At 41.0% G+C, this 23,964-nt stretch overlaps 1 protein-coding gene across 15 annotated transcripts in view; it reads left to right on the top strand.

The window, feature by feature from the left end:
* The window catches only part of RHBDD1 (rhomboid domain containing 1), a 208,987-nt gene that overhangs the window by 70,236 nt on the left and 114,787 nt on the right, over nucleotides 1-23,964 (top strand). For 13 of the 15 annotated variants that reach the window (XM_044937903.2, XM_044937902.2, XM_044937907.2 and 10 more), the window contains one exon: nucleotides 9,232-9,375. In XM_044937903.2, coding sequence (XP_044793838.2) covers nucleotides 9,232-9,375 — 144 coding nt within the window. Of the gene's footprint in view, nucleotides 1-9,231; nucleotides 9,376-12,601; nucleotides 13,570-15,526; nucleotides 16,730-23,964 lie in introns of those variants that run through there. The other 2 variants (XM_025262235.3, XM_044937913.2) reach the window with 2 other exon arrangements.

The raw sequence follows: 23,964 nt of genomic DNA on the forward strand, positions 1-23,964 counted from the left end.
CATTCCAGCCTGGCAAGGCTGCACTGTAATATCCTGGATCCGTACCAGCAGATAAGCATCAAAGAACCTAAGCACCAGAGGCAGTGGGTGGCTTTACAGTCCTGCCTGTCGAGAACCATTGTAACTTAAATCGAGGGTCAGCAACCTTTCCTGTAAAGGGCCAGGTAGCTACTGTTTGAGAGTCTAAAGGCTTTGTTGACCATATGTAGTTTTTGTCTCAACAAGGCAACCTGTCGTCATAGTGTGACGATGACCATACACTGTTCCGTCACTCAGTCGTGTCCTGTTCTTTGTGACCCCGTGGCCTCTAGCATACCAGTCTCCTCTGTCATGGAATCTTCCAGGAAAGAATACTGGAGTAGGTTGCCATTGCCTCCTCCAGGGGATCTTCCCAACCCAGGGATCGAACCTGAGTCTTTGCATCTCTTGCTTTGGCAAGTGGGTTCTTTACCACTAGTGCCACCTGGGAAGCCAATCATATACTGTTCATAAGCAAAGGTCCTAAGTTGTGTTCCAGTAAAACTGTATTTATAAAAACAGGCAGTGGGTTGTATTTGTACTCCTACTTGTAGCTTTTTGACCCCTGGCTTAAATAATACAAGTACAAAGAATTATGTAACTAGATATATATTGGTGCTTTTGCTTTGTTTTCCCATACAGTACTCTGACCCTCAGTCTGGTTTACCCAGTAGCACTCTGTGAGTGGTCGTGTTGTGCACGTTTGTTAGACTGACCACTGTGGGAGAGAAAGAAAGAGCTATAGTCTTTGTCTCAGAGTTTATAACCAGGACTTGATTGTAGATGCCATACATTTATAAAGGCAAAACAATAGAAGCGAATAGGACTAATCTGGGTATAGAAAACAGAATGGTGAACCATGGAATCGAGTAGTACAGAATAACATGATGATAGTTTAATGTTCAACAGAATCTCCAGTTGACCCCAGGAAGATTTCCGGAGGTTTTTCTGTCCACATAGTTTTCTCTTTTGCTGTATTCCGCCCTGAAAATTCCAACTCTACTCAGGGAGCCTGCTGCATCTGCCTGTGTCCCTCCCTGCTCCCTGAACCACAGTCTAGAGAGTGCCTTCAGGCTCATTTCCTTTATTTCCCTTCTCTCAAGATTCAGAATCTTGAACTGCCAATTATACAATGCCCGAAAACACCCATCTCATGTGTTTTCTCCCATCTTCTACTTGATTTGATAGATCTAGTCCAGTCCCAGTTGCTCCTTCCCGGCAGAGGTGGGAGTCCACTCCAGAGGTATTGATGAGCGCACTCAGTGCTCAGCCTGGAAGGGAGGGAGCAGGGTTGCAGTTACTGGCGGTCATCCAGAAGAGGTGGAGTGCTGGGTCTTGATGAGTTAAGTAAGCGTCCTTACTTGATGAAGTTAAGGAAAACAATGAAAGGAAAGGGCTTTTCAGTTCTTTATGAAAAAGCCTGCCTGGAATTATCCAGAATGTAGTGGAGTGCCACTGAATGATTTACTCAGTAGAATGATACTGTTAAGAGTTACAATCAAGATATGTTTTTGATGTAGTTGTAAAGGCTTGGATCATGATGGTCAAACTTGGCTGTTTATGTGAACCACCTGAGAAGCTTTTACAGTGTGTCCATGGCTTGAATTCAACCCAGACCAGTTAAGTTATAATTGGGATAGAGACAGGGACTTGGGCCTTTTTTTAAAAAATAAAAAAAAAGCTTCTCAAGTGATTCTAATGGATTCAGGAAGAAAAATCATAGGGTGAGATGATTGGGATTACCTAGGCTTATGGACTACAGTGAAGAATACTGTTGTTCCCCAGCGGCTTCACTCTGAGGCTTTCACTTCTGATGCTCTGGAGGCTTAAAATCCTAGAACTGTGGTCTTGGTGCGGGAGAGGAACAGTTGTTACACAGTGCGGGCTCACTTGTTTCTATCTGAACTCACCTGAAGAGAGGAGGTGTGATGGTTAGTTGTCAACAGAGCTGATACAGTCTTATGGAAGAACACTGGGTCCTTTTGGTTGTTGGTTATGGAGGCCAGCTCACACTGACTTAAGTTTGAATAGAAGTTTCTCAGCTCATGTGACTCAGAAGAGATGAATCATACAGGAAGACTGTTTTGGCTCTGTCTCCCATTGTGATTTCTCTCTTCCTATTGACCTTATTCTCTCCAGTATTTATGGCTCCTAATACCTCAGAGTACTCAAGGAAAAGGGGCTTCTCTCCTGGTTCATTTTTTAAATCTCCAAGAGAAACGGGAATGATCCTCTGGATGAAGAGAATAATAACATATTTGTGCACAGACGTGGCTTGAACTATCATAAATGACTTCATCCCAACATCTTCTGTGACAATTGGGAATTGAGGTTTAAAAATGTTAAGTATTTTGGCTAAAGTCATATGGGTACTTAGTTACACATTTAGGACTAAACATGCAAGTCACTGATTCCTAGCCCCTGCTGTTTCTGTTGTACAGGGATATGACATAGGCATTCTGCTGATTTAATCTTACCAAAGAGGGCATGTTTCCTTACTGACTTTTCTTTCATCTTTTTTGAACTTACAAAGAAAAAAGGGAAACCTGCTAAAAGCCTCTTCATATGAAAGAGGCATAAGCAGAGCAGACACACAGACCAGAGAATGAAAGGCAACAATAAAAGCCTCTCTTGCCTTCCTTTCCTATCCCCTGTAAGATTATCATATTTATATTTCTTCCGCTGAAGTGATTGGATTTCTTCAAAGGCAGCACTACATAAGGCCAGGTGGCCATGCTAATGGTCACCTAGGGAACTTTTATGAGAGCATATGTATCTCTTACAGGCAATGATTTATTCTGAATATGGCTGTCCTTAGCTGGAAAAGAATTTATAGGTCACAGAACCTCATGAATGTTTAAAAAGCGGTTACCAATCTTTCTGATCTTGGTGGTGTTTCTTGATCTCTTTTGCCGTGAAATCCTGGTATGTGTATAAGGAACAGATGGAGTAGTTTATAGAATAATGATAACCAGAATTTCTTTTATTACAGAGCCAAAGTATATAACTACAAAAGAATATTAGACTAGCATTCATCGCAGGATATAATTTAAACTTATTTATCTTAAGTGTTTGATTGTTAGGTTTTTCCAGCCATGTTTATTATGAAGATTTTAAAATATCTGATTGGACCAGTAGAACAGCTGTAGAAAATTTTTGGTCCTAGGAGACCTCTTCTCATTGTAATAGATATTGATGGGATCTTCAGTCCTGTTGATAACTCGTGACTGACGATGTAGAACGTTTAACCACACTAGTCTTTTTGACTTAAAGCATTAAAACTTTCCCTTTCTCTCTCCCCATGTTTTGTCTGGCAAGTACCAAATTAGATTTTATAATATTCAGATGTTTAGAGTTGTAGGCTTTATTTTGTGAAGGCACTGTTCAGTTGTACTTTGAATAAGAAATAACATGAAGAAAGATGTTCTCCTCTATCAAGAAAACATTGCCTCAAATCGTAGCAAATTTATCTGTCAATTGAAACTGCACAGATGTATGTTGTGTTTCTGGTATCTGTGTAGATAGGTATTCAGAGCTTTGGAGCTATTTTGGATTTTGAATTAGCTGAATATTTTTGAGGGTAGATAGGTAGAAATGCTGCTTAGACCTTCTGCAACAAAATGACTTTCCACAGGGATTTGAAAGTGGTAATGAGCCATATGGGAAAGTGCCCAGTGTGCTTTTCGTGTTGCAATAAAATAATTGGCACTCTTAGGGAATTGGGCAGTCTCTCTATTCAGGATTGCTGAAGCATCCTGTGGTATTCAGTGACTTGTCCATAAATATTCTATTATGTTCTGGAATGGTTGCCCCTGTCTTTGTTCTTTGTGAAGTAGATGTATTTATTATGTATTGATCATTTGTCCTTATGTGAAAGGTTTGGGGGGTTATTTTTTTGGTTGGTGGTTTTTTGTTTTGTTTTGTTTTTTGGCTTTTCAGTGAAAAGCACAGAAAGCAAGGTTTGTAGCAGTGCCATAGTCTCCTTTATCTTAGGATATGAAACTTGCTGGTATGTGTTGCCCAACACAGTAGTGGGAGCTGAATTTTTCTGATTGTTCTGTTGAGTGGAAACCAATTTGAGGAAGAGTGTCCATATGAAAAATTGTGTCCAGATCCCATTTCAGTCCCAAATCATTGAGGGGATTTGAGGATATATCCTTATCCTGATTTAAATATCATAATGTTTATATATTGACATGGGAAATGTGAGAGAGAATACAGAAGTTGGGTTAAACAGGAGGTGTTTGGTAAATCCCCCCTAATTTCTGGGCTTCCCTGGTGGCTCAGCTGGTAAAGAAAGTGAAAGTGAAAGTCACTCAGTTATGTCCAACTCTTTGTGACCCCATGAACTATATAGTCCATAGAATTCTCAAGGCCAGAATACTAGAGTGGGTAGCTGTTCCCTTCTCCAGGGGATCTTCCCAGCCAAGGGATCAAACCTAGGTCTCCCACATTGCAAGTGGATTCTTTACCAGTTGAGCCACCTAAAGAATCCACCTGCAATGTGGGAGATCTGGGTTTGATCTCTGGGTTGAGAAGATCCCCTGGAGAACAGAACAGCTACCCACTCCAATATTCTAAGCCACCTAAAGAATAGAAAATTGTGTAGCTTCTTTGGAAAACATTCTAGTGGTTTCAAATGGTTAAATATAGAATTACCATATGACCTAGCAATTCCACTCTTAGGTAAGAGAAATGAAAACATATGTCCAAATAACAACTTGTATACAAATATATTTGTAGTAGCATTATTCACAATAGTAAATAGGTAGAAATAACCCAAAAGACATCAGTTGGGAAGTGAATAAACAAAATGTGATATATTTATACAATGAAATATTATTTGGCCACAAAAAAAGAATGAAATAAGGATTTGTGCTACAACATGGATGAACCATGAAAACATTATGCTGAATGAAATAAGCCATACATGAAACACCACATATTATACGATTCCTTTTATAAAATTCTCCATAATAGGCATAGCTATGGAAACAGAAAGTAGACCAGTGTTTGTTTAGGACTAGGATGACTGGCTTAAAACTCAACATTCAAAAAACTAAGATAATGGCATCTGGTCCCATCACTTCATGGCAAATAGATGGGGAAACAATGGAAACAGTGACAGACTTTATTTTCTTGGGCTCCACAATCACTGCAGATGGTGACTGCAGCCATGAAATTAAAAGACACTTTCTCCTTGGAAGAAAAGCTATGACATACCTAGACAGCATTAAAAAGTAGAGACATTACTTTACTGACAAAGGCCCATCTAGTCAAAGCTATGGTTTTTCCAGTAGTCATTTATGGATGTGAAAGTTGGACCATAAAGAAAGCTGAGTGCTGTAGAACTGATGCTTTTGAACTGTGGTGTTGGAGAAGACTCTTGAGAGTCCCTTGGACTGCAAGGAGATCCAACCAGTCGATCCTAAAGTAAATCAGTCCTGAATATCCATTGGAAGGACTGATGCTAAAGCTGAAACTTTAATACTTTCACTACCTGGTGCGAAGAACTGATTCATTGGAAAAGACCCTGATGCTGGGAAAGATTGAAAGCAGGAGAAGAAGGGGACGACAGAGGATGAGATGATTGGATGGCATCACCGACTCGAACATGAGTTTAAGCAAGCTCCAGGAGTTGGTGATGGTCATTCCAGGTGAAGCCTGACGTGCTTCAGTTCATGGTGTCTCAAAGAGTCAGACATGACTGAGCGACTGAACTGAACTGAGGCTGATCTGGGGCTGGTAAGTGAAAGGTTGTTGATTTCACACACACAGGCACACCATAGAGTTAGTAAAGTATAGCAGAAAACATGTTTACTAGGAGAGTAAGGAACTAGAGCTTCAATCATCCTTTTCTTGTCTTGAAGATCCCGGACAAGCCCCCAAAATGAAAGGTTGCTGCTGTGAGCTGTGTGTCACACTGGATGTGTGACCTCCAGAGGAGAGGATTTTGATCTGGGGTCAGAGACGAGGCTAGACTACTTGGAGATTTTTGTGTAGCAAAGTTTTATTAAAGTATAATAGAGATAGAGAAAGCCTCTGACATAGACATCAGAAGGGGACAGAAAGAGTGCCTGCCTTCCTAGTTTTTAGCAAGGTGTTTTATGTCTGTTAGAAAGCTATTAATCAGATAAGAGAGATGCCTCAATGCTGAAGGAGTTGCACTAGGCCCCTTTCCCACAATATGTACTTTTGAGATAGGTTGGCATGAGGTGTGTCATCCCCAGGCCATAAAACAGTTGACAGGAATACTGGTTTGTTGAGCCATTATCAGCCCAAGGTTTGAGGAAAGGAAAAAAGTCTTAGGAAGAACCATTTTGAAGAAAGGCGAATTCCGAAGCAAATACATCGTTTCATTAACATAAGAAAAACACATTGGTTAGCTCAAGGCAGAACCCGGTGTCCTCAACACAGAATTAAAAGAAGCCGCTCTTAATTTTGTTCAGAGAAGGAAAACAGACTGCCACTTGCAGTTTATTTCCTCCTGCCCCTTGGGAACCTCTGCCCTTCCTGCCTGTTAACTCTCTCATAACTGAAGAGTGCAGGTTTCTTTAGGGGACGATAAAGGTGTTCTCAAGTTGTTTATGGTAATAACGGCACAACTCCATGAATTTACTAAAATCCATTGAGTTATATGCTCTAAATTGATGAATTATATAGTATGTCAGTTAAATCTCTTGAAAGTTGTTGTAAAAACACAACCAACAGACACAGATACTTTACATGGCAAATATTTATATAAGCACTTATAGTTAGATTATCCAGCTGAGTTCTATTGTCATTTCATTTTTTAAGACTAATTACCAGAAATTCTGAACACAAAATTTTAATTAACCAGGTTCTACCCTACAGAGTTCTTCTTGTTGGCTTTCTGCGCCCCCTCCCCACCCCCACCCCCCCCCCCCCCCGCCCTATAGTCTTATTAAAGCAATAAGTTTAAAGTCAGGCCTGTACTATGGTGACATGGAATGATATGGAGGCATATGGCACAAGATGCATAGTGAAGGGTAGGAATTTTCATCAGCAACAGGAAGCACATTGATTAAACATTTGAAACATTATCTTCAAAGGGTATGACAGTGGCAGGAGAGAAGGAGAAAAAATTAAGTGGATTCTCTCTCATTATGGGCTTCCCAGGTGGCAGTAGTGATAAAGAACCTACCTACCAATGCAGGAGACATAAGAGACTCGAGAAGATCCCCACAAGGAGGGCATGGTAACCCACTCCAGTTTTCTGGCCTGGAGAATCCCCATGGACAGAGGAGCCTGGTGGGCTACAGTCCATCTAGTTGCAAAGAGTCAGACATGACTGCAGTGACTTAGCATGTGCTTACTCTCTCACTCTGTGAATTAAGTTGTCAGTCTTCTATGGGGAAAAATAACCTCTTCCAAACAAATTCCATAAATGTGAGCAATAAGATAAACTCAAATTGAGTTGAAAAGTTTGATGGAAACATCTTGCAAAAGTCAATTTGCCCCTTGTTAATAGTATGTAAAAGTTTGACTCTTAAAGCATTATTTAATGGCCACGCTATCTCTTCTCTCTTCTGATCTAGCAACCAGTTTCTCGAAAGGGCTAGTAATAGAAACTATGATCTCTGACATAGAATTACAATGAGAGAAACTCTATCTTTTATATCTCACTGTAGTTATTACCGTCTGAAGCATCATACCTAACACAGAAGTCCTACAGTATATGTATTAAATATTGGTCTGTCTGTCATTGTTTGGAACCACTGGACAGTAAGGCTTTATCAACTGTCATTTTAACCTTTCTCTCAAGTCCAGCCAAGTCTTCACTGACAGTGTTAAGTAGCTCTAAACTGAAAGAACCCAGTGCATACGTCAACAGCCCATTCCAGTGCCCCTCCAGTACTACTCATGCCTTCTAAATTAGTATCTTCGTATGTAAAATAGATAATAAGAACCTAATATAGAGCACGGGCTTTCCAGTTGGCTCAGTGGTAAAGAATCTGCCTGCAATGCAAGAGACGCAGGTTCAATCCCTGAGTCAGGAAGATCCCTTGGAGAAGGGCATGGCAACTCACTCCAGTATTCTTGCCTGGAAAATCCCATGGTCTTTTCCAGTGAATTGGCTCTTCACATCAGGTGGCCAAAGTATTGGAGCTTCAGCATCAGTCCTTCCAGTGAATATTCAGGGTTGATTTCCTTTAGAATTGACTGGTTTGGTCTCCTTGCTGTATGGGAAAGTGAAAGTGAAAGAAAGTAAAGTCGCTCAGTCGTGTCCGACTCTGTGCGACCCCATGGACTGCAGTCTGCCAGGCTCCTCCGTCCAGGGGATTTTCCAGGCAAGAATACTGGAGTGGGTTGCCATTTCCTTCTCCAGGGGATCTTCCTGATCCAGGGATCGAACCCAGGTGTCCTGCACTGCAGGTGGACTCTTTACCATCTGAGCCACCAGGGAAGCCCAAGTGAAGTAAAAGTCGCTCAGTCATGTCCAACTCTTTGCGACCCCATGGACTGTATAGTCCATGTTTGAATTCTCCAGGCTAGAATACTGGAGTGGGTAGTCTTTCCCTTCTCCAGGGGATCTTCCCAACCCAGGGGTCAATCCCAGGTCTCCCACATTGCAGGTGGATTCTTTACCAGCTGAGCCATAAGGGAAGCCCTGCTGTATGGGAATAGAATCTAAAAAAGAGTGGGTAAGTATGTGTGTATGTGTAACTGATTCACTTTGAAGTACAGTAGAAATGAACACAATATTGTAAATCAGATATACTCCAATAAAAAGCAATTAAGCATAAATTAGTATCTACTTCATCTTCAGCACATAAGGACTCAGGCATGTCCAGTCCCACGTGGACACTGTGATACCATGGTGACAGGATGATTATCACCCACCCTCATGAAGGCATTCTCCATTGGTCATCTTTTTTTTTAATTTTCTTTTTTTTTTTTAATTTAAATATATATTTTAAAATTTTGCAATGTTATACTGTTTTCTGCTATATAGCAATACTAATCAGCCATAATTATACATATGTCCCCTCCCTCTCTAGTCTCCTTTCCCTACCCCCTCTCATCCTCCCAGGTCATCATACAGCACCAGTCATCTTTTCTTATTTTGAGAATTATTACTATAATCAAAATAATGACATACATTATTTTAATGTCTTTGGTTACAAAATAGGAAGTATGAAAAGGAATAGTCCATGGCATTGTTCCATAACTTGTTCATTGTGCCTGTAGGCTACTCTGGATATCAGGATTATTACCCATACGGCGGGCAAGGTGCCTATGAAGATGTCCCCAGGAACTATGACACGTACACCGCGGGACTGAGTGAAGAGGAGCAGCTGGAGAGAGCATTGAGAGCCAGCCTCTTGGACCAAGGTAGGGAATTTACACCCTTTACTTATTTTAAACTACATACCTCACATGGTGTGATGTCTGAAAAGGGGCTGTTTGTAGCAAATTAAACTTTAAATAGTTTATAAAAAGGAGATGTAGATGAAAAAAATGTGTGCAGATTGTGATTACAAAGAATGGGGTGCGATGCCATATTCCCAGCAACCTAAGCTAATAAGGTGCCAGACTGTATGTATTGTTAAAGTGGTTCTTTTTATAGGCCTGCCGCACTCAGTGCTTTGGCATTAAAGTCAAGAAACCTAAGAAAAAAATTCTTAGGTACATGAACGAAGGGTTTACTTTGAAATGCGTATCTATAAGGCAGGCTATATGTCACTGTACATCAAAGTGTCACCCACAAGCCTTCTTGATAATCACATGGGCAGCTTGGTGAGAATGCAGACTCAGGGTTTAGCTGCAGGCCTACTGAACCAGTCTCCCTGCGAGCAGAACCTAGAAATTTGTATTTTTAACTGACTTTCCAGACGATTCTTTTACCAATTAGTATATGAAAAGAAAGTGAAAGTGAAGTTGCTCGGTCATGTCCAACTCTTTGCGACCCCATGGACTGTAGCCTACCAGGCTCCTCAGTCCATGGAATTTTCCAGACAAGAGTACTGGAGTGGGTTGCCATTTCCTTCTCCAGGGGATCTTCTTGACCCAGGGATCGAATCCAGGTCTCCCACATTGCAGGCAGATGCTTTACCGTCTGAGCCACCAGGGAAGCCCTATATGAAATAGTACATGAAAACTGCCCTATTTATTTTGCCATCTTTCTTCTAGGTTTGGTAATAAGTTTTGGTATTCCTGTTTTTATTGTTTGTGTGTCTGAGTGTTAGTCACTCAGTCATGTCCAACTCTTTGTGACTCTATGGACTGAAGCTTGCCAGGCTCCTCTGTCTGTGGAATTTCCCAGGCAAAAATACTGGAGTGGGTTGCCATTACCATCTCTAAGGGATCTTCCCAACATCTACTGCATTGGCAAGAGGATTCTTTACCGTTGAGCCACCAGGGAAGCCTGCTCGATACCATAAGTAACCATAATATCAGATACTTAAGAGAGGCGTCAGCCATTTGCTGGAATCCATGAGAAGGGGTGAGCTTTTTCTTAACTAGATCTATCAGAGTTTCACAGAAGAGGTGGTATTTGAGTTGATCCTTGAAGAATGTGTAGCATTTGCCAGGATGTGAAAGGGCCTTCCAGGTAGGAATCATATCTTCTCAGACACAAGAGTAAGGGGTGTGGTCATCCCATCCTCGCTTTTGAATAAAGTGCTAAGAGAAGAAGGGGAAGAAGAGTGGGCAGCTAGGCTGGGGCCTGATCACAGAGGTCCCAGAATTAAATAGGCCACGTGGAAAATGGGTCTGGTCTATGATGTAACTTCCAGTGAGAGTTCTGCACAGGAGAGTGATCTGATCAGAGCTGTGTTTCACAAATCCAGCAACAGTCATGCCAGGAACAAGGACTGAGCATGAAGAGGGGTATCAGGCATTACAACATATGATGGGAACACACAGATTCCCACAAATACGGTCTTAGCAGTAAGTGTGCGTGGAGGTAGGCAGTGACAACAAGAGGGGAAGACAAATCAGAAGTCTTGAAGTAGTCTAATCACGGAGCAGAGTCTGGAAGATGAAGGTGGCTGAGGCAGTAGAGAGGAAGATAAATCAGGACTTCTCAGATGAAGAATATCAGAACTGTGGCCTATCAGTCGTCTGTTACTGGGTAAAATTGCCCAGACATACTTGGCCTAAAACAATACGTGTTTCTTCCACATTTATGGTTCCGCATGGATGATCCCATGGGCCAGGCTTCGCTGGTCTCAGCTGGTGTACTGAGGTGTCTGCGGTGGTCAGTTGGGGCTAGCTGCTCTAGGACAACCTCCTCTACCTGCCTGACTGCCCACTGTCTGATGCGATGGTGGCGATTGGTCCACACGTGACCCGTCATCCAGCCGGCCAGGCCAGGTTCGTTCACAAGGCCTCAGCACGAGGGTTCCCAGGGAGAATGTGGGAACACACTTAGGTTGGTGTATTGTTGGTTCCGCTGTATTTTGTTACCGAAGCAAATCAGGAGACAAGATTCAGGGGATAAGGAAGTAGATTCCACCTCTTCCTGGGCTGAGCTGTAGAGTCACATTACAAAGAGGATGCACAGAAACAGGTGGATAACCAGGTATTTTCTTGCCATCACCAGCCTTAATGGACTGCTGATATCACAGTCCCTGGAAGCGTGCCTTAGCCTTGGAATCCTAAACACTGGGGGCAAGGCCCAGAGGCTGTATTTTAACAAATTCTAAAAGTTAGTCCTGGGCACAGCAGGTGCTTAATCACTCCAAGGTGAAACATGCAATATTATGGGAGGTAAGGATATTATGTATTTAATTTAATTTGGAACAAACCATAATCTTAACAGAACTGTGTCTGAATTTGTTACCTTGGACTGTCCATTGAATGTAAATATGGTATGCTGTATTGGATGTAAATCTTAGAAGTGCAGTAGAAATGTTATCACTGATAAAAATATTAATCCCTGCATATCACACACACACAAAAGTAAGGAAGTCAGAGCAAAGCTACTAAGCCTGGACTTTGTACAAAACTTTAGTACCATAGAGAGACAACAGGAGGGGATTTTTGGAGTGATGGCACTATTCTGTTCTTGGTTGTTGTGATGGATACACTACTCTTTGTGTTTGTCAAAACTCACCTAACTGTATCCCACAAAGAGAACATTTTCCTAAAAAGGAGTTTTAAAAGATGTAAATAGAAATTAGCAAGAAACCCAATGAAATAACTGGTAGTCTTGCAAACAGACACTATAAAAATCATTAGTGAAAAGGTCTTATTTAGAAATGAAACATTGTTGCAATGGATTCACTTTGGGTCTTGTTTAGAAATGGAACATTGTTATAACTGATTCACTTTGCTGTACACCTGAAGCTAACTCAACATTGTAAATTAGCTATACTCCACCCACCAAAAAAAGAAAAAGAAACGGGTCATTCACATGGTGATAAAGGGTCACTTCCTTAGAGGATGTGTTAATAGGGAAGCAGGGAGACTTAGAAGTCATCACCTGATCCCAGCGATCAAATTTGGCAGCATTGTTATGGGATGGCCTGATAGTGTATGTCTCCTGATGCGACGCCATATGAGGAACACAGCATCGACTGTGACATATTCTTACTAAAAATGCTTCGTCTTCCAGAGTAAAGGCCCATATACAGGAAATACATGGAATAGAGGAATAAGTCAAGACATCATACAAAACATGAGGTTTCTACAGTTCAGTGAAACTGGTCTCCAGGAAAAAAATCAATGTCAGAAAGAAAGCAAGATGTGATTTTTATATTAAAAGGAAGTAACAATCAAACCTAACACAGTACCTTGAAAAACTGGTTCCTATAAAGAGACCTTTTTTGAGGAAACAGAAACTTTGTATTTGGACTTTGTGTCAGCTGTTGTTTGGGAATTGGACTAGCTTTCTTTGAGGTGACAGTGGTAGAATGGATAAGTACCAGAAGGTCCCTTATTCTTGGGAGATACCCACTCAAGTATTTGGAAACAAAGTAATAAGTCTGCAACGTACTTTCAATTTTTAGCTGAAAACAGCTCTCCCCTCTCTCTCCTTTTCGTTCTCCCTCTCTCACTCACTCAAATAAAGGTGAGAAACTGCAAACTTTACCCTGCGATTTATCTCTTGAAAATCCAGAATGACAATACTGACAATTCTACTTAGTTCTGCAATTAAGAAACCAATTTATGAAATTAATGTTTTCCTAAACTTACTTGACCACAGAGCTTCATTTTCAATGAATGTTTTTAAGAGCGTATGGAACTAGTTCCAATGAAACTGATCTGAACCGATGCCTTAAAGTGCGTGTATGTACAGTAATGGGTGACAGCGAAGGAAATCACTTTGCAAATTGTTTATATTAATTTCAACTTTATTTCCCTTAAAATATTCATGTCTGTCTTACTAAGAGTGAGACGCCAAAGAGACATTTTTTAAAATGGGCTTTATTATTTTTTACCTTTATTTCCTATAGAAAAATATTTGGTTTATTTTATAACTGTTGACCATTATGGTAGGTACATTTGTTTTGAACCTTACTTTTTTCCATTCATTATTATGTTGTAATCATCTTTTCATGCCATTAAAAACTTTGAAACATACAGACCCTCCATATATTTTCTTAAACTTACAGCTGTTTCTTTTTTTTTTTAAGACGGGAGATGTGCTGTAGGGGCTTCCCAGGTGGCTCAGTGGTGAAGAATCTGCCTGCGAATAGAGGAGACACAGGACAAATGGGATTGATCCCTGTGTTGGGAAGATCCCCTGGAGAAGGGAAGGGCAACCCATTCCAGTGTTCTTGCCTGGAAAAATCCATGGACAGAGTAGCGTATCAAGCCACAGTCCATGAGGTCGCAAAGAGCGGGACACTACATGCAGGCACAGTGTGTTACTAATAATAGTGTTTTTAATTCTGTGTTTGTTGAGATCATTATATACTTTTTATTCTTTAGTTTATTATTAATAACATAGTAAATAATTTTGATTTTCACACTCTGTCCTTGGAATTCTCCAGGCAAGAATACTTGAGTGGGCTGCCATTCCCTTCTCCAGGGGATCTTTCTGACCCAGGGATCAAACCTGGGTTTCCTGCATTGCAGGCAGATTCTTTACCGTCTAAGCCACCAGGGAAGCCCCAATCTATTATTAATGAGGCAGGTTTGCATTCCCAGGTTAAACCTCCTGTGCTTGTGATGTTTCTGGTGCATCCTGGTGAAGTGCCATGTGTACCCAAAAGACTGCGTGTTCTGCTCTAGTTGGGTGGGGTATTCTACAAATGTTAATTAAATTAATTGAGTTGCTAGTGTTGCCCAGGTCTTCTAATCCTTGCGGATTATCTGTCTACTTGTTCTGTTGAGCACTGTATTTTGAATTTTGTAGAATTACTGTAATATTCAATATGTACTATACGGTTACCCTCAGTGTACCAACGGCTTTGAATTCCTCCACCGTTACCTTGTTTCTAGGGCGGGGGCTGATGTGCCTGAGTGTTTCTCAGTGTCTACTTGGACTTCATTTTTAAATCTTTGTGCTGTAACTGGGTTAGGTACTCCATCCCCTCCCTCACCCCTTCTCCAGTGGGTGGCACACTGTTGCTACTCGTTGTTGTTCAGTCGCTCAGTTGTGTCCAGCTCTTTGTGACCCCGTGGACTGCAGCACACCAGGCTTCCCAGTCCTCCACTATCTCCCGGAGCTTGCTCAAACTCACGTCCATCAAGTCGGTGATGCCATCCAACCGTCTCATCCTTTGTCGCCCCCTTCTCCTCCTGCACTCAGTCTTTCCCAGCATCAGGGTCTTTTCCAATGAGTTGACTCTCCTTATCAGATGGCCAAAGCATCAGAGCTTCAGCATCAGTCTTTTATTCGTTCCTGACCCAGGTATTGAACCCAGGTCTCTTGCATTTCAGGCGAATCCTTTACCTCTGAGCCACCAAAGAAGCCCCATTTGCTTGTTGCTCTCTGCTTTTTAGCCTGGCTGCGGGAGGCTGGTGTCGGAGAAGGCAATGGCACCCCACTCCAGTACTTTTGCCTGGAAAATCCCATGGACGTAGAAGCCTGGTAGGCTGCAGTCCATGGGGTCGCTAGAGTCGGACACGACTGAGCGACTTCACTTTCACTTTTCACTTTCATGCATTGGAGAAGGAATTAGCAACCCACTCCAGTGTTCTTGCCTGCAGAATCCCAGGGACGGGGAAGCCTGGTGGGCTGCCGTCTATGGAGTCGCACAGAGTTGGACACGACTGAAGCGACTTAGCAGCAGCAGCAGCAGCAGGAGGCTGGTGTAAGGTGTGCTCTGATTAAGGCTCAGTCCAAGAAGTCATTGTGTCCCTTGGTTTGGAGGCATGGTCTTCTCAGTATCCCTGACCCTCCAGTTTAGAGGGTGGTTTTTTTTTTTCTTCCTCTTCCCTTTTCGAAGCTGCGGAAGGCTCTCACTATTTCCCTAAGGGAAACTTGGTTTTTGTCTTTCTTGCAGGCACTTAAGTCTTTTGTTCCTTAGGGACAGTAGGGAGGAAAGATCCAGGCAGTCTTTCCTACAGTGGCTACTCTTCTGTCCCTCAGGACTATCCCAGGAAGGACAGAGGACAAAGGACACATGCTCTGAACTCACCTGTGTCTTTATAAGGACCACTGGAGGTCCTGAGAAGAGCCTGCAAGTGGGTGTAAATTCCTGTATATTGCAGCCCCCATGTGTTCTGTGTTATGTATTCTAAGAATATAATCTTGCTAGCTGTCGCTCTGCCTTAGCAATGTGTTAACAGTGTTGGCTGAATTCTCGTAAGCGTCCAGTAGACCCTGTCCTGGGTAAACAAGGGCTCCTGTAACATCATGGACTTCTGTCTAGCTGACTGCCCTACTGCTGTCCCTTTCTCATAGGTTCAGGCAGAATATTAATTTGCAAATTGTGCAGAATTTATGCTTAAAGATGATAGTGGTGCTTTTTCCAGTTTTCTATGTCCCCAGTGGAAACCAGAAGTGTTTCTGATTCTTCATTGGGGGTTTCAATTTATCATCTTAGTACATTTATTTATCAGCTTTTTTAAAAAAATAAGGAAAATCTTTCCCTCATGAAGAAGGTAGAATCTATAGGCTTGTTTTAAAAGGCAGGGTAAACTAATACAATTATGTAAAGTTTAAAAATAAAAGTTAAAAAAAAATTTTTTTTAAATAAATAAATAAAAGGCAGGGTAAACGCTTAATTCTTTTTCTTTGATTCCCAGTTTTCAGAGAAGTTAGCGTAGTAGTCAGCATTAATACTGGGACTTGAAAGGGCCAAGTAGTGGAAATTCATTTGGTGGAATGCCAGTCCAGCAAGAAACATCCAGCACCAAATTAGTTTCAGACCTCTCTTTAGGTCGATATACTGAAAGAGTAAATTAAAGAATCAAGGTAGCAACTTTTTTAACCTCAGAATTTGCTGTTGTCATATATCCTAACAGTGTACCTGGCTATAATTACAAGTCCTAAAGCTCATGCCAGGAAGAATAATACCAAAGTAGTCTTTGTAGAAGAAATATCGAAATCCCTATTATTTCAAGAGGCTTTTGCACATTTACTACCATTAACAAAAATCTTGTCCTGTTCTGTTGGCAGTCTCAGCTTTTATAAACGAATCCAAGAGGCAGCTGATGCCACAATAATAGAAAAATTCTGGATGAGAGCCATCTCTTTCTTTGAGTCAAAAGGCAGATGCCAACTAGGAACATTAGCTCATTCCATTTTCCTCTCCCCCTCCCCCACATCCCTCTATGTATAATTTGTGCCTTTTTTTTTTTTTTTTTTAAATAGCCTGCCACCAAGTTCAGCTGGCGGCTGGGTACAAAGCTGTGTCCTTTTCAACTTCTGTCTGCCAGCCTGGAGCATGTGTACTGGTTAAAACTGGAAATCCTCATGACATGTGGAGTAACGTGTGTTGCTTTTCCTAGATTCCTCTGAAAGGCAAACGGCCACAGTCACACTCCGGCTCTCTTGTGAAAATCAAGCAGTTTTGTCACCCCCTCCCCAGACTGTACAGTTGGGGTTACCGGCTGGCCATATGTGGAGCTATGGTGGGATAAACTATAATACAAAGGTCTTGGCTTTAGATTGAAATGGGTTCCTGCTTTGTCTCTAAGTCTTCACATGTAAAATCAACCAGGGGAGCCATATTGGAAAAGAGGATCTAGGTTCCAAATTAGTATGTAGGGCTTTTGTTGCTCAAAGATCACTTGACAGTATCTTTGAATCCTTTTTATAGGCATTTATATTCATAGGGACCAATTCAGGTATATTTTAAGTGAAAAAACAAAGAGAGAATTTAACTGAGTTGTCTGTTTTGCCTTTTATTGAAGCTACACCAAAGTATATGCAAATGACATTTGTCTTGTTTATTATTGTACGGAAAATTTTGAAAAGAATGGAGTAAATTACATACATGTTTTTAATCTTTCATCATATGGTACATCACATGGTATGAAGAGAAGAGGCTTGGAACTGCAGTGGTCTGAGCGTCAGTCCTCAGTGAACTAACTTTACTTGAGATGTATGTCACTGAACCTAATCAGACGTTTGCATTATTACTATTCTTTTTTTAAAAATGGTGGTGGTGGTGGATTAGTCACCAAGTTGTGTCCAACTCTTGCGATCCCATGGACTGTAGCCTGTCAGGCTCCTCTGTCCATGGGATTCTCCAGGCAAGAATACTGGAGTGGGTTGATAAGAGAGTTGAAGTGGGTCCCCTTCAAAGTTTTCTTTCTTTTCCATTATTCTGTGGTAATGGACTGAATAGGGCAGGCGTAGCCAGAAATGGGGACGTTGAGAGGTGTCAGGAATATTGGCACGTTTGTCATCTAGGTCTCAGGGCTGACGGATAAAAGATCATTTCTGTATCGGAGGATGAAGTCACACAACTGTCTAAGGCAAATCTACATTGATATGTAAATACGTTTGATGGTGGTACCTTCTTTAGTCGCTTGATTATATGACTCTTCACTGGCCCAATGCAGGCATAATGCAGTTGGTGATTTTTAACGTATGCAAATGTTCACGACTGGTCTGCTTGGCTTTGCAGGCGTGTTGGAGGCCAGGACAGAGATGCACAGCTCATTCTGTGTGACCACTTAACTTTTTTTTTTTAAGTAATTTGGTGTGTTTTCCCCTAGGAAAACTTTCTCTGTAATGAAAAAGTGCCATCTGCCAGATTTCCTAAAAGCAATTTCATTGCAGAACGCTTCCTTTAGATTACTGGTTCTTACTCACTACTCTCGACATTAGAGATATTCATTTCAGTGAGTAAAGTTTGATATTCAAGACTGTAGCTAGATGTGAAATTGTGCGTGTAAAGAAATATAAATACATGCTTTTTCAAACCTGTGAACTAACATGTGAATATATCCCAGTCAGGAAGACAAAGAATAAAATAAGTGGACTAAGGTTCTGTTTAGGTTGCTATTGGGAAGGAGCAGGCTTCTGTTGAGGTTTTATACTTTGAAAGATTAACTATATCTTGGCCATTGCTAAAATTAAAAAAAAAAATAATGATACATGCAATTGAAACAAATTGAGAAATTGACATTAATAGTTCTTTGTGAATTATTTTATAATTTTTCCTTTGCCACCTACCCCCCCAGTCACCATTTATTTAAAGCATTATTCAGATGCTAATGAGTAGATTTAACAATAAACAAAACTCTAATGAAGTAGTTCCACCCACCCACACCTTCTCCATCCTGTTTTGGGGGCTAGCAGGTCTTAGTGGTTGCAGGACTGTTGCCTGGTGCATTTGTCACCTTGCTCCGGATGACTGTTCATTCTGTTCCTTAGCAAGTCCCTCTTTGAGTCCCTTGTCTATATGTGATACTGTTGTTGAGTGATAACAGGGTACAGAAATGAATAAGTCATCTTCTTTGCTATCAAACCAAAAGTATTATTCTTTTTGCTGAATGATAGGAGATGTAAGTGACTTCACTTCAGCTACCCCAATATATTAGATTTAGGAAAGAGATAAAGTAACTTTTAAAATGAGTTAGTCCCTTTACTTACCCATCTATGAAATTCTCTGATTCAACAACTGTGATTCCTTAAGCTGTGTAAGAATTTTATAGAATAGCAAATTTATTAATATGATGATTTGGATACTCAGGTTATCTATACAGTTTTTTTCTTTTTTTAATCTGTACAATCTTTAATACCAAAGTTATTGATGGGTATATTCAGTGTCTCATAAGACCAGACTTAACTGAGAAAACTCTTTTAATATAGGCCTGTTTAAGAGACTCTTCTTTCCTATAAAATGTTTTAATTAGGAAGAGAGTTGTCAAATAGTGCTTTAAAATTATAGTAGATTCTACATTCTTATTAATCAAACAATTGGAGGTGTGAAAAATTTTCTAATTCTGTGTATCTGTACTAAAATAGGAAACAAAACAAATTCTCTTTTTTTGGAGCTAAAGACCTAGACTTTGTTTCATTGACTCAGCAGTTGATACTTTAACGAATAAAATAAATTTTTTTTAAATTTGAGCCTTTCTTGTAACATATACCATATAATTGTACCATATAATTTTAAGTACATAACTGCAGTCTTGGGGAGGGACCTCTTAAGTCAATCCTTTGCTTAATTTACTTAAATTATTTTTAAAGTAGGTAATGGAGAATGATATAAGACCATACAATTTTCAAACACGAGCGGCACGGAGAGTGACCTTAAAGGTCATCATTGTCTGACCCTTGATTTTACCCAGTGAGGAAGCAGACTAGAAGTCAAGACACTTACATCCTATCGCAGTGTGTATCTGTGTCTGTTAACTGTGGACACAGCCTGCCCTGGGGATGCCGGTGTGATGTAGGTCGGCTTCCCCAGGCATGAGGATCTTGGGAGTCAGAACCTTCCTGGAAGGTGCGAGATTGAATCCACATTTCCTCGTGCTCCTATGAATCCAGGTGGGAGCAGAGCTGAGCCTTGAATTAGCTTCCACATCTGTCTTCTGGGCTGCCTGCAAAGGGACTCCCAGCTTTCTCCCAAAGTCCTACCTGAATTCCAGATGTCCCAGGGTGGGTGTTGCTGAGGGCCTGAGGCAGGTGGTGATGAGTACCTCAGTTCAGTTATTATGGTCTTCTAGGATTTGGACAAATGTTGTCATGCTGGTTAGAAAAGAATATATTAACTGTGGAAAATACAAATCACCAAAAAGAAAAGACAAAAAATAGTTCATAACTCCATCACCCACATTAAAACCACTCACATTGAATCCTTGCAGCTACCCATAAGGTAGGCACCCAGAAGAAACCTCTGTACATGTTTCGGTGATTTTTTCCCCAGGTCCATGAGCATTAATGATTCTGTGCCAGGAAGGTTCACATCCCCACACAGAACCCTATGAAATAAGCATTTGTCATTGTAATCATTGCTTTAGATTGGGAAACAGACCACAGAGAAGTTAATTGCCAGGCCCAGGGTCACATGCTGAGTGGCAGACAACAGATGAGAAGGCCAGACTCCTCTATTCCTTGCCGGGGCACTTTCTACATTGTCCAACACAGCCTCTTCAGAAAAAGCACTTGTGGGCTGCTGTGAATTTTCAGATACGGAAGGGTCCAGCATGAATCTCTCTGTAGCCCTCCACATAGTCAGCCCGCATGGCTGAGCTGGAATTATGTTTGTGTTCTTGGAGGTGGATTGGCCATTGCAATCATCCTGACATGAGAACACTGAAAACTCTTAGGTAGGCATGGTCATGATAGAACAGTCTCAGCTAAATTGAAAAAGATAGTATCATTTATAGAATGACAGTGACATTTCTCTTACTGTTGTCCTCACATCATTGGCCTTGTTCTTTGGTTGATTTTTATTTTAAGCAAAAGAAATCCTGACATTAATTTAAAATTGTGAAATCAATAGTTTATATAAGAGAAGAATGCCCTTCTTATGGCAAGAAACTTGCATATTAGGTATCTAATAGAACACACACCAAAAAATGTGCTTCCTATAGACAGTCATAAATAATCTTCTGGGCAGTCATTTATTTCTACCAAAAACTATAGCATGTGAATTTGAAAATATTGTGTTTACCATGGGCTCAATTAATGTCATTTGAATTGATATTTGCACTGTTCCTTTAAATAGGACTCAATTTTTCTTCTATGGCTTTCTTTTTAGAAAAAGATTCATAACAAAAAGGAATAAATGCGCTTGCACTAAGTTTGCCTTAAGACATCAGAATTTTACATTGAGCTACCATCTGCCAATGCAGGAGATAAAGGAGACAGTTCGATCCCTAGGTTGGGAAGATCCCCTGGAAGAGGAAATGGCAGCCCACTCCAGTATTCTTGCCTGGAAAATCCCATGAACAGAGGAGCCTGGCAGGCTACAGTTCCATGGAATCACAAAGAGTCAGACACGACTTAGCAACTGAGCACAAGACAAAAACAGCAACATTTTACACACTCTTCTAGTTTCTTGCTGGGCTTCCCTGGTGGCTTAGGCGGTAAAGAATTCACCTGCAGTGCAAGAGACTTGGGTTCGATCCCTTGGTTGGGAAGATCCCCTGGAGGAGAGGGTATGGTAACCTACTCCAGTCTTCTTGCCTGGAGAATCCCCATGAACAGAGGAGCCTGGAGGGCTGCAGTCCGTGGGGTCATAAAGAGTCGGACACAGCTGAGCGACTAAGCAGCAGCTAGCTAGCTTCTTGTTAATAGGAATCATTCATGTGAGAATTTTCACTGTCTTTTACTCAGCCTCTTGAATCTCACTTGGAGTTGCACGTGTTCATCCATTTTGTTGTGTTGTTTTGCTAGTGAGAAAAATCAAGAGTCATATGTTGGTTTCCATTTATTACAGAATCACAAATAGCTTTCAAAGTGGTCTAGTTTCATCACATGGCAGTTCTCCAAGGATTCAAAACTATTTATAATTCTGTTGTACTTTGTTATGGAGAGCCAGATGTGAGAGTCATGCATAATATGTATTTATATATCTTCGTGAATCTCAATTAGGGACCAGCAGTCTTCCTGTGTCACATCTGTGTTATTTAAATCTACTTTTGTTGTAACACAGGACCAAAATTGTGCAGCGTTATTAAGATTACTATAAATATTAAGCTGATTAAAATTACATTGTAATCATCTGCTTTAGAAAAATCGCAAATGGCCTAATCATGCCCCAAAAGGAGAAGTAGGTGAAATAAATCATGATCCAGAATAATACTCAGCCACTAAAAAGAGAAGCAGGTTCACAGTGAGTCAAATGAGCAGGATATAGCAGTATTCTTAGTAGAGACACATCTATTTTTGTAAGACCTACTCAATGTACTATAAAAAAGATTGGAATAATATTTAGCAAAATGCCACTCATCCTATTTCTTGGGAATAAGATTATGGTGACTTACTTTCTTGTTTTGACTTCATGCCATTCTCTCAAATGTCTGCAAAATCACGTAGAACTTTTATGAAAATCTACACATTGCTAAAAATAGGCAGTATTGGCCTTCCTCTTCTTTGATGTTATCCACAGTCCCACTCTGTTAAAGGCATCAGGCTGTTTTTTGTAGAGGAATGCAGAGAAAACTCCACCTCACGCCTTCACCTCCAGCCTCTGTGGGCTACTTACTCCATCAGAGTGATGAGGGAGATGGTGCAGAGCTGATATCCAAACTAGGATCTCTCTAGTTTTCCTTTTTGCTCATTTCCTTCTTTCTTTTCTTATCTATCCTTCAATCCTTCCAGGCTGAAAGTATCCACATACTCTGGGCAGGAAGAACAGTGGCTTCAGTTACCAGTAGCTAGCTCTCCCTGGCTGCTTCAGTGATTTCTTATTTTTTTCTTTAATTAATTTTTTTTATTGAAGGATAATTGCTTTACAGAATTTTGCTGTTTTCTGTCAAACTTCAACATGAATCAGCCATAGGTATACATATATCCCCTCCCTTTTGAACCTCCCTCCCATCTCCCTCCCCATCCCACCCCTCTAGGTTGATACCGAGACCCTGTTTGAGTTTCCTGAGCCATACAGCAAATTCCCGTTGGCTGTCTATGTTACATATGGTAATGTAAGTTTCCATGTTACTCTTTCCATACATCTCACCCTCTCCTTCCCTCTCCCCATGTCCATAAATCCATTCTCTATGTCTGTTTCTCCATTGTTGCCCTGTAAATTAAGGGATCCAGAACACACTGGATCCTGTCTCATTGAAGCCTTCCGGAGCCACAGCACCACGTGTTGCCATCTGACTTTACAGTTTACAAAAGTTAAAGCTGCGCACATTTTACCAAGCATATTTTTTTTCAGATCAGTTGTGCATCACCTCAGTGGAAGGTGTCTAGTGACTGGCACTCAGAAGTTTGGGTCGCCAAGGAAAGGAGGAGTCTGGCATGCTTTCTGTGGAAGAGAATTTTTGTATTGCAAAATACACTTTTTGTGTTTCTAGGAAACAGTGGGTGTTGCCTCTCGGATCATAGTGTTCAGGATTCCCTACAAATCCCTACAGAACAACCCAAAACCAGTAGTTTGTAATTTTCAGCTCAGTGAGACTGAAAGGAGCTCGGGGTGATGCCGAAATAAAATGTAGCCTAGCCTACCGACATTAAGGGAGATAAAGTGTTTAATCAGTGTCTTCTAGAAAGAAGTGACATCTGTATGGAACACCTGCTGTCTTCATTATAACTTTAAATGAGCTGTGTCTCTGGGGGTTAGCAGGCCCTTCTTTTGGCACACTGTGCTGTGACAGAGATAAACTTTAAGCCCCAGGTAATTCACCATTGTGTGGAAGATGCTTTTTAGTGAGACATGTGGGGGTGAGGAGGAAAATGAGCCCCTGCCTCAGATCACTCAGGCCCAGCGAGAACCATTTTGAGCATAGCTTTGACACTGTGACACTTGTCAGGTTATGACAATGTTTTCTTACCCCCTCGGCAGCCCTAATTATTTGCTAATTATTATCATTTTAATGTTTTATGCATCAGGAAGGCATGAAGACAGTGTTTCTTGGTTTATGGGCGTAGCTGTTTTCTGGAATTCAGGATTT

This window comes from Bubalus bubalis, chromosome 2 (assembly GCF_019923935.1).
Source record: "Bubalus bubalis isolate 160015118507 breed Murrah chromosome 2, NDDB_SH_1, whole genome shotgun sequence".
Taxonomy (NCBI): Eukaryota; Metazoa; Chordata; class Mammalia; order Artiodactyla; family Bovidae; genus Bubalus; species Bubalus bubalis.